The sequence below is a fragment of the Centropristis striata genome, chromosome 16 (genome assembly GCF_030273125.1).
Source record: "Centropristis striata isolate RG_2023a ecotype Rhode Island chromosome 16, C.striata_1.0, whole genome shotgun sequence".
NCBI lineage: Eukaryota > Metazoa > Chordata > Actinopteri > Perciformes > Serranidae > Centropristis > Centropristis striata.
This window is the reverse complement of record NC_081532.1, coordinates 29,677,476-29,688,680: the sequence shown is the minus strand read 5'-3', so window position 1 is coordinate 29,688,680 and position 11,205 is coordinate 29,677,476. Positions and strand designations below refer to the sequence as shown.

Genomic DNA, 11,205 nt, shown 5'->3' with positions numbered 1-11,205 from the left:
GCACCATAATCAAAGTGTGAGATAAGTCGACCTCTGACCTTCCTCTTTCATCCATGGAAGGTCCTGAAACTGCATCAACTCCAAGAAAGTCCTCACTCAAGAAAACATCTTCTTCCCCCTCTAGGAAAGAGTTGAGCTTTATTGTACGACTGCTTCTTCATGTGAATGCTGCTCAAATTAAACCCAACACAAAGCTTACCCTTTGCAGAAAGCATCATCTCTACCAAATCTTCTTTGTTCAAGCTGCTCAGGAAGCTGGGGTCTGTGGCGCCATCTAGTGTCACTGTCAGCTCAGAGAAATCAGGCAAGGCATCAGCTGATGAAGAGGTTCTGCTCTCTTCTTCTTCCTCCTCTTCCTCTTCCCGGCTTTGGTTCTCTCCATCAGTGAGGAGAGAGGACATCCTCTGCAGAGTCAAAGTACTTTCATAGAAATAAGGACGGCCCCGTCTCAACAGAGGCAGGGAGGAGGCCGAGGTGAAGGAGCAGACAGAGTTCAGATCCTCATCAGAAGGAATGGGCTCTGGAGGTTCAGGTTTCTGCTGGGACGAGAACAGATGTTAAAGGTAAGGATCATTTTATCTCAAAAACAGTTATCTATACTGTTGTGCTCATTTTTTGTACAGACACTGACAATGCATATATTATGGACAGATTGTTCCTCTGCTTCATCTGTATGAGCTGTTTGCCCTGTTTCTTCCACCATGTCCATCGGGGAGGGGCTGGGCGTGAGGTGACGGAGAGCCTGGGTCGACAGAAATATCTCTCTGCTGTTTGATTTTCTCTCCGCGTGCTGCGGCCACACCACCACACTGGAATAAAGAACAAAGAGAAACGATCTGCTGAGTTCTGAACATATTTACTACTACATGCAACAACTTATTTAACCTATTTAACATGCTAAAATATATTTTCTCCAACGTGCAATATCTGTAAAATGCAAAATATAAACAAACAAACAAACACAAAAAATATATATATATTAATAATAAATGCCAAATAGCAGAAATCCATGTATATAATGTGTATATAATGTATGTATATGTCTTATTTTTTATATTCTTCTTCTATATCTATGTGTCTGTATCTTGAGCAACTACATTTCCCCACTGCAGGATAAATAAAGTCATATCCCTCTGTCTTATCTTATTTAAGATAATTCAACCTCTGTTATCCACATGTCATCTACAACCTCAGTACCTTATCTTGGGATGTGGCTTTCTCACTTCCATTGCAGCCTTTCTCACTAGTTGGACCAGTTCATCTGGAGACACCGTGCTGGCTCTCTGAGCCTGATACAGTTTGGCAGACAGCGGGCAGGGTGGCCTTCCTGCTGACCGGAGTTATAAAACATAATCTCATTGTTAAATGTAATGCACTTTATTCTGTCCATTTAGAATTTATTATTAAGTTAATTTAATCTGCCTTACTTTTTTGCTTCAGTGGTAACTGTGACCCCATTGTCCCATCTATAATGTCCCCTTCACCCTTTTAGGGGGAAAAAAGTAATTTTAATACTGAATATCTGTGGTGCACATGTTTTCCTATTACAACATATCAGTGGTGGAATGTAACTAAGTACATTTACTCAAGTACTGTACTTAAGTACAATTTTGGTGTACTTGTACTTTTCTTGAGTTTTTCCATTTAATGTAACTTTATACTTTTACTTCACTAAATTTTAAAGCCAAATATTGTACTATTTACTCCACTACATTTAGTTACTTTTCAGGTCGAGATTTGATATAAAAAACATGGTACATTTAAAATGATGACACATTGTTATAAATTAAACCTTATAACAGTATATATAGTTAAAATGAGCCCAACCTTTACATAATTAAAATACTGCTTACATAAATACATCATGACAAATAATCTAATAATATATTTAGGAAATATATCTGAGTGTGGTCATTCGGTATAACAAGTGCTTTTACTTCAAGTACATTTTGATGTTGATACTTTTGTACTTTTACTTCAGTAAGTTTTGAATGCAGGACTTTTACTTGCAGTGGAGTAATTTCACAGTTTGATATCAGTACTTTGACTTAAGTAAAGGATCTAAATACTTTTTCCACCACTGCAACATATTGACCTACACTGTATCCTGCAGGCAGGCACTTCAAAGCCTCTGCACACAGACCCAGTCCATCACAAGCCTGGAGGAAGTGCGTGACCACGTTGTTGCTCTCTGTGTGGCCTCTCTTCAGCAGAGCCCAGGTTTCAGAGACACAACTAGATAGCAGAGACGTTGACACACAATAAGACAGTATAATGATTTAATATATGACTAGTATGCTATAAGTGTACTAGAATGTACCTGTTCTGGAGCAGCACATCTGCACAGAGCTTGGCATCCTCAACGCTCTCGATTGGAGGTCTGGTCCAGTGGAGGTACCTTAAGGCCAACTGGGGCTGCTTCTTAGTTAGAAGACAGTGGATGATGCATCGATGCTGCCAGGAGAGACAGGGAGCAGCAGCCCTGGGGCTCAGCAGTAACTCCATGGAGGCCTGGGTAGGATGTGACATAACGTAAAGCAGCTTTAAGATTTTTTCTGACTGACATTTAAAATGTTGTCACCAGCTACACCTCTCCTACTTGTTATCAAAAAAATAAACAAATATCTTATAATCCATGAAGGCATCTCCTCTTCCAATAAGGAATGCTATAATTCCATCACTGATGAGCGGCACAGTGGAGCTTTATAACATTAATCATAAGCGCGACTCAAATGGCCCATTACTGTCACCTGCAGACCATTATGGCTGCTGAAACAAGGACACTAATGTAATCAACAAGATGGTTAACTGGCCCTTGCAGTCGCATTACACTCGGCTTGCTTATTTCAATGACTTCATCACAATGAGAATTAGTCACTCAGCTAATGTGTAAAATCAGTGTTCTTGTTTGTGTACCTTGATGTGTCCATGATCCAGCATCCAGAAGGCTCTGATTTGTTGGGAAAAGCTGGAAGGAATGGTGAAAGCGTGGCAGAAAGACTGGAGGAGGTTGTCTTTGCACTGCAGGAAGTTCGCCATATCCAGGACAAAGTACATGAGCTGGGATATAAGTTAAGAACTAATAAGCTGAATTAAATATATAGACACATTGTGCAGAATGAAGCAGTACAATAGGAGAAAACCAGATTTACAGTATGCTCCACTGAATTTGTTCATTTTGTATTTGGATGGATACAAGCGCCTGGACTGACATGTTGTCGATATGAGGCACCAGCACCAGCTTCAGCAGAGCCTGCAGATTAGGAGGAGGGTAGCACTGGTCTGTGCGGTCTTCAGAAGTCCAAATACAGCCATGTTGTCTGTCCAGTTGAGTCACCATACCCTGTATCAAAGACCTAAATCTTTGCATTTCTCCCTCCTCACATCTAGTCAAACATAAGAAAAATATGAGAAACTTTAGTGGAAAAAAGTATCAAAATGGCTCAGAGTTCCTCAGTCAAGTCCAGTTACCCCGGTGTCTCCAGACAAGCTTTCCGATGGCTGTTATCCATTTCTTTCCACATCTGAGAGATTCGCTTCACCTCGTGAGCCTCTGGCAGCAGAGAACAGAAAAACCTTTAGAGGCAACTTAACAGTTCATCATGTCAATGTGATATAATGTGTAAGACCATATCTGTACCAGGGTACTTGGGTAGAAGTCCCATGATGCCCCACCACTGAACCAGCCGTCCCAGCCAGATGTGCTGCTTCAGCGCCCTGTGCTCTCTGTTCCAGCAGCCACGTCGGGCTTCTGAGGAGCCCAACGCATCCCTGCAGACCACACATGGGACTCCAACACCTGTTAAAAATATATACCTTTGAATTCTAGTAGACATGTCAGCAGTGGTGGCACGTAATTAAGTACATTTACTTAAGTACTGTACTTACTCTGTACTTTTTACTCGACTATATTTATCTGACAGCTTTAGTTACCTTTCGAGTTGAGATTTAACATAAAAAACATGATAAATTGAAAGTGATATGACATTATTTTTAAATAAGCCCTTATAACAGTATATTAGGTAGAAAAAAATAGTATTATTTTTACAAATTTAAAACACTGCTTACATGAGTGCATCAACACAAATAATCTAATAATATAATTAGAATATATTTAACAATCTGAGAGGGTCCATTCTGAATAAAGTGTACTTTTACTTTTGATACTTTAAGCACATTTTGATGCTGATACTTTTGTACTTTTCCTGAAGTAAGTTTTAAATGCAGGATCTTTATTTCTTCCACCACTGCATGTCAGACGGCTACAATTGCAGTCAACCAAACCATCATGCTGTTTCAGATGTATGTATGTGTTTGCAGTGTACCGTGCCAGAGGTGAGCTGAAGTGAGCTGCCTTCTTGCCCACTGGGTCAGGGTGAGCAAGTTCCTCAGTCTCTGGAGCAGCAAGTGCACTCTGGTGAAAGAGCCGCGGTCTAGAAACATCCACAGACCCTGACAGCGGCTGACACCTGGGGGGAAGACACCACAGAGAGAGAGAGAAAAATCATCAGTGTGTTCTTTGAAATTCAAACATTTCAACACGACTGATGCAGGAACAGTTCTTACACAGTGTTAATAATTCCTTTTTAGCAAACTCAGATGTCCTCTGTACCCAGCAGCTGAAAGTCAGTAGGGTTTCCTCCACGTCAGCTTCACCTGCAGCAGGGTATTATTGCAGAAGAAACGTTATTACAAAACCAAACAACAAAGAATTGATAGTGGAGTGTTTCTGCAAGGAGTGGACAGAGTTCTAGTACCTTCAGCTGTTAGCTCGCGCAGCCAGCGGATGATGGCTCTTATGTTGTTGCTGGCCAACGCCTCGGACCACTGGCCCTCTGTGTCCAGCATGATGTCCTCAGAGACCAGGGTCCACACAGAGACAAGCCAGTTCACATAGTGGAATCAAGAGACCATTACTGATAAACAGAAAGGAACACATTATGAAAACATGTCATGTAACTGTATACTAGAGGTGTTGTAGCCAAAGCCAATGTAATGCACTTAGGGTATCTCAATGAGTGGTTATTAACTGGTGTACTTAAGCCTGGGGAAAAAACATGTTTCCATAATTAGATCAATGGATTGTGCAAGAACAGACTAAAGCATGAAGTCACTACTTTAAGGAAGCCTCTACAGGGAAAATTGTCAAAATTTGTTAGATTCTCAGTACTTACTTGGAGATGTGGTTTAGTTTTTCCCGGTAGCTCTGTTAAGCTTCACTCTCGGTCTGTACAGAGGTGAGTGCTGTGCGTTCTGTCTGCCTTGTGGATTAGCTGACTGGCCCAGTGGCTACGGTAACGCTCTCTTCTTACACAAGCTACTTTGGTACATGTTAATCCACTAATCTCACTCTCAGTTAACATTTCATTGGCTGATTTTCAGTCTGGCTGTGAGGGTTTATTAATGTGTGCATGTGCTGAAATTACAGTTGGAAACAGAGTAGCTAAGAGTGGACAGGGTGAGATGATAGCAGGAGGTGAAAATCTGCCCTCTGCAGCTTTAGTCTTTCAGTTATTTGACACTTTCGGCCACACCTCAGTGATGCCATTTTTTTCATGATATTGCAAAGGTTAAACACTCATTGTGGTCAAAAGCACCACATGCCTGTAAAATAGAACTGCAATGATAAATGTTTATGAACTTTACACATTTTAGGACTTCATGATTTAAATATGGGATATTTTTATATGGGATAGAATAGTTTTATTTGTCATTGCACTGAAGAACAGCGAAATTAAAAAGAGCAGCTGTCGTTTTAGTGCAAGAGAATACCATAATTTAAACAGTGAAAGAAATATAAGAAAACCTATTAAAAAGCACAAGAAGAAGAAGAAGAAGAAGAAGAAGAAGAAGAAGAAGAAGAAGAAGGGAGGCAGCAGGTTTGGGATATTTAAAGGGGCACAATGGGAGTTATTGTTATTGTTATTGTTTATTGTTGAGTTATTTTTTGGGAGGAGGGCCGAAAGAGAGCGTTTCAGACAGACGGGTGAATACAGTTATATTCAGACAGTATGAGAAAAATAGTGTGTTTTTTTAACATGAAAGCATGTAAACATATCCTAGTAAAAATTAGCATAATATGCCCCTTTAATCAGAATGTGTACTCATGATGATGCAAATTATTTATTTGACCTATTTTACATGCTATAATATTATTATTATATTCTTATTCTGCCTTCTATATTAATGTGTCTGTATTGAGCTGCTGTGACAACTAAATTTCCCTACTGCAGGATAAATAAGGTCATATCTTATCTTATCTAAAATACTGCAGATTAGCTACACACAGAATGTCCAGTTGGATGCATGCAGTTTTTTTTGACAAATACAAAAATAAAAACACACGATGGCAATCATCCACTACTCTGTCAGTGCTGGGACAGTCAGATTTGCGTAGGTGGCAGAAGGTGGGTCCAAATCCCTCTTCAGGCCCAGGGCTGATTAATGATTAAAGGGGATTAGAAGGAGGGTCAGGACTTGGCTACTAGTCCCACTGATGCTGCCGTGGCTGCCCTCACACTACCTGTGTTACTACGACTACTAGCCACTCTCGGGACTAAATCTGAGGATGTGTGCAGGAAAACAACAAACAAGAGGAGAGTGAGGTCAGATGAACACTGACCTGAAAAAGGTAGGATCACTGGAGTTCTTGGATTCTGTTTCATTATGTCATAATGGCATTTCCTATATTTCATTTTTATGAGCTTTTTCGGAAAGACATGCCAGGATAACTGTATTTAAAAGGAAATATGTTATCTTTTAAACCAAGTTTTAACTTTTCCCGGTTGTATTTACAGTAGATGTCATGTACAACAATGTAGATTGCTTCCAGTTATTGTACAGTTGATCACATGCTAGTTTGTCTTAACAGTATTGTCCATTTCAAGGAAAATAACTTGCCGTCATGTGAGAATGTTAATTTTTTATGCTCTCATGACTGTAGTCTCACAGATCTGTCTGCATCTACAGTAAACCATAATGCAGCGTCCACAAGATATCGATCATTACTACCGGGCTAAGCTGCTTATGAGAGGAGCTGCAGAGAACTGTACAACCAATCCCCCTCCCCTTGGTCCTCCACACCCCCTGGAGGATAACCTGTTCCTCTCTCCTGCTCTACCTGTGTCCAACCCTTAATCCCTCCTGGACTCAAAAGAAAAATTAAAAAAGGAGATATCAACAATGGCGGTCTTGAAATTGAGGTTCACCAAAACCAAGAGAGACAAACTGGCTCAGGTGCTGTGGATCCTGAACTGGATCTCAGTGGTGACAGGGGTCATTGTGTTCAGCCTGGGGCTCTTCCTCAAGGTTGAGATCAACAAACGTGGAGAGCTGATGGCTGAGAGGGACATCCAGTACGTGCCCAACATGCTCATCGCTGTGGGCCTCATCGCCTGTGCCATAAACTTCCTGGGAGGGAAGATCTGCTACGACTGCGTGGACACCACCAAGTTCTTACGCTGGAAGCTGATCATGCTGCCCTACATCATATGCACCTTCTTCTTCACCTTCTGTGTGCTGGTGGGGGCTCTGATGTGCTACAGCATGCGCGGGGAGCTGGAGGAGTCTCTGAACGTGGGCCTGACTCAGGCCATCGGGTTTTATAAGGACACAGACACACCAGGACGGTGCTTCCTGAAGCGAACTGTGGACATGCTGCAGATAGACTTCCAGTGCTGTGGGAACAATGGCTATAAAGACTGGTTTCAAATCCAGTGGATCAGCAACCGCTACCTGGATATGTCTCAAAAAGAGGTGGTGGAGTAAGTGCAAACTACAGAATGAGGACACTGGTTTCATAAAGAGTATATTTACACCTAAAATGCAGTAAAAATGGCTGTATTAACAACAACATGCCACTAATATCTCATATATTGTTGTCCTGTGGAGCCACTGCACACACTAAAGCCATCATTTGTATGGAAACCCATTTGTGCCAATGTGATAAAAAACAAAACATCCTGCAAATCATTACAATAAGATTTTTTTCTGAAGATAATGATACATTTCAAAATAATAAATTAAATGAGAATGAGATGCTAAGACATTGTTTTGTGCAAGTTTCTCCTTATAATGAAACAATATAGATTATATATTAGAGGTCGGGTTTCATGGCCAACAAGTATCGATATTTAGCGTCAGTATTTTCACCGTTTTTGTTTTTTTACAGAGGCCTTAGTGGACTCACATTTAAGAACACTGATATTATATGAAACTAGAAGATCTAAGGATATCATAGGCTGTATGTGTGTCAGGGTATCACGTTGGGAAATTGTTAAAATAACGCTGCAAGGTTGAGCTTTTTTTATGTTTCATTAAAAAAAATTCAGATCAGTGAAGCTTAAAGTTGAGGAAAGTTTGATAAAATGCTGCAGTTGTTGTCGTCCATACATGTTTGATATCAGTTCAGTTCAGTTTGACTGAATACTTTGTTGGTCAGTCTGTGGGTTTGACTCTCATTGTGGAGAAATAAAAAGACTGAAGTGAGATGAATAGGCTGAGAATTTTCTCTTATTTGACAAAACAATTCTAGATTGAATTGAATTTTTTCAGACACAGAATGCAGTTAAACAGTTAAATCGCAATATATTGTATCGCAATACTCACCATATCGCAAAATGGTTAAAATTGCAATAATATCGTATCGTGACTCAAGTATCAGGATAAATATATATATATATATATATATAAGGATAATATACTGTATATATGACTTTTCTTTTGTTAATTATTCTTGTATCAAATGGCTGAAATATTTACAAATTTGGAAAATTAAAAATCAGACAAACCTTCTTTCAGAAAAAAGATAGACTACATATCTACGGTCCCAAACAATGACACACTAGGGTCAGATCTTGTACACGATGATGCATAAAAAGCCTTAAGACAGATCCTGAGATTCTCCTTCTCTTTTCCTGCCTTCTAGCCGATTAAGAAGTAACGTGGTGGGGAGGTACCTGATGGACGGCGTCCCCTTCAGCTGCTGCAACGTCAACTCCCCTCGGCCCTGCATCCAGCAGCACATCACCAACAACTCCGCTCACTTCAACTATGAGCACCAGACGGAGGAGCTGAACCTGTGGATGAAAGGGTGTCGCCAGGCGCTGCTGGAGTATTACACTCACATCATGCAGTCCATCGGCCTCACAGTCCTCATCACCTGGCTGTTTGAGGTGAGGAGGACATGAACTTCCTCACAACATGTCTTAAGGGGGAAGTTGTGGGAAGTGGCACTTATTTTAGCCATCAGTTTGTTTCAGGTCTTGGAGGGTACTGCATGTGGGAAAAATGTTCATGGCTCCAGCAGTTTGATAATATGTCACTAAGGCAATATCGGTTAGGACTAAAGGCTGCGAGTTTCAAAATGAAACACATTTTCTCCTTTGTTGTCTTGTTTTAGCTGTCTGTGTTGACGGGGGTTCGTTACCTCCAGACCTCCCTGGAAAATGTGCTGCGACAGGGCGACCTCAACTCTGAGTCTGACGGCTGGCTGCTGGAGAACAGCTTCATGGAAACCGCCCGCACCAACCTGAACATCATCAAGAGCCTCGGCAAGAACAACCAGATAGACACAGCCAACAATGGAGACCCCAACATTAACATTCCCTCCACCTCTAAAGCACACTATGGCCCCGACAACGTGCCGCCAAAGGAAATACCTGAAGCCAGTTGACCTCAGTGATCAGCATCCTTGCTGTTTATAACATTTATTGGTTGTTATCTATATGAGTCGATAATTAAAGGGTGTTTGTGTGTGTGGAAACTAAATTACAGTCATGGAAAAAATTATTAGACCATTGTTTTTTTTGTTTTTTTCTATTTCTTGTTCATTTTAATGCCTGGTACAACTAAATGTACATTTGTTTGGAGTATTGTAATGATAACAACAAAAATAGCTCATAAAAGTTTAATTTAAGAGCTAATATCTAGACATTTTCCATGGTTTTCTTGAAAATAACCGAAATCATTATCAAGAAAACCATTTGTTATTATATTTGTCCAAACAAATGTACCTTTAGTTGTACCAGGCATTAAAATGAACAAGAAATTGAAGAAAACAAGGGTGGTCTAATATTTTTTCCATGACTGTATATTGTGGGTCATGCCTTGTTGTCATTTTACAATTACTTACAACATCTGCTGTACATCTGTACTGTAATCTGTTGTTTACAAGTGATATATTGTTGCCTCTGTATTTTTTGGTCCAAATTAAGTTTTGTGCACCTGTCAGCTGCAACGGTGGAAGCAAAATTAACTTGAAATGTTATTGTTTGATAATAAGACAAATTAGTGATGTGGGTCAGAAGTTGAGATCCGCTATTTTGCCTGACTTTGCCTCAAAGTATGGTAGAGAATGCAGTCTAAATAATTTAAATTTACTAGAGAAAGAATGTAGGATATATAAATTCATTTCCACATATCTAGGCGCCTGCTGCTTTGGCCTCAAGTTAAATAAATATGTGCAGTTTTACTTGGAGAGCAAAATTCTACATTAGTTCTGGGTGTTAAGAATAATAGTAAAAAATTTGGATCCTTTATGTGCATTTAACCAGACATCAGCAAACAGATAATGTTCATGCTTATACATTAGTTAACAGCACATAACCAGACAGATATCTAATTGATAACTATTTACAGCACATTGTCCATTTTTAGAACATTTAAGCCATCACTACAATGACTCTCGTGCCTCAGCAATGCCACCATGGTCTTATGAAAACACCTCAGTCATTTTCGCTCGGATGAGCTACCAAAAGCTTGACAATAAACCTTCTGAGCTGGTGATGGTCAGCTTTTATTGTTTGTGATTTGTTTTGTAAGGGCTTTCAAACCAGTCTGCTGCAAACTAGGCTACTTAAGTCTTACTTTGTTTTAATGATTAAGCCTTCGACATGACCTGTTGGTCAAAGAAACCTTTTGTTTTAGAAAGTATAGAGCGCATGACAGATGAGAAGGCAAATTATAGCTTAGATATTGGGTGAAATAACTAAATGTAGAGGTTGTTAACCAGCTTCTGAATGGGTTAATTACATTTTAATTCCGTCTGTAAGACATTGATCAGTTAAAATGTGGTATCATGCTTATGAAATATATATATCCTTTATTTAAAAGTCTTGAGATTCAAATCTCTTTTCCTAGAGTGACCTGGCCAAATAAGAGAATGCTTCCTCATCTGAGACTTTCACATTTCACTTTCACTAATCC

General features: G+C 39.9%; 1 protein-coding gene across 1 annotated transcript; it reads left to right on the top strand.

The window, feature by feature from the left end:
- Window positions 1-7,182: 7,182 nt before the first annotated feature.
- prph2la (peripherin 2-like a) lies at window positions 7,183-9,673 on the top strand. Its single transcript, XM_059352627.1, has 3 exons — window positions 7,183-7,763; window positions 8,927-9,173; window positions 9,401-9,673. Exons 1-3 carry the CDS (start codon window positions 7,183-7,185, stop codon window positions 9,671-9,673), a joined length of 1,101 nt encoding a protein of 366 aa, XP_059208610.1.
- The last annotated feature ends 1,532 nt before the right edge of the window (window positions 9,674-11,205 follow it).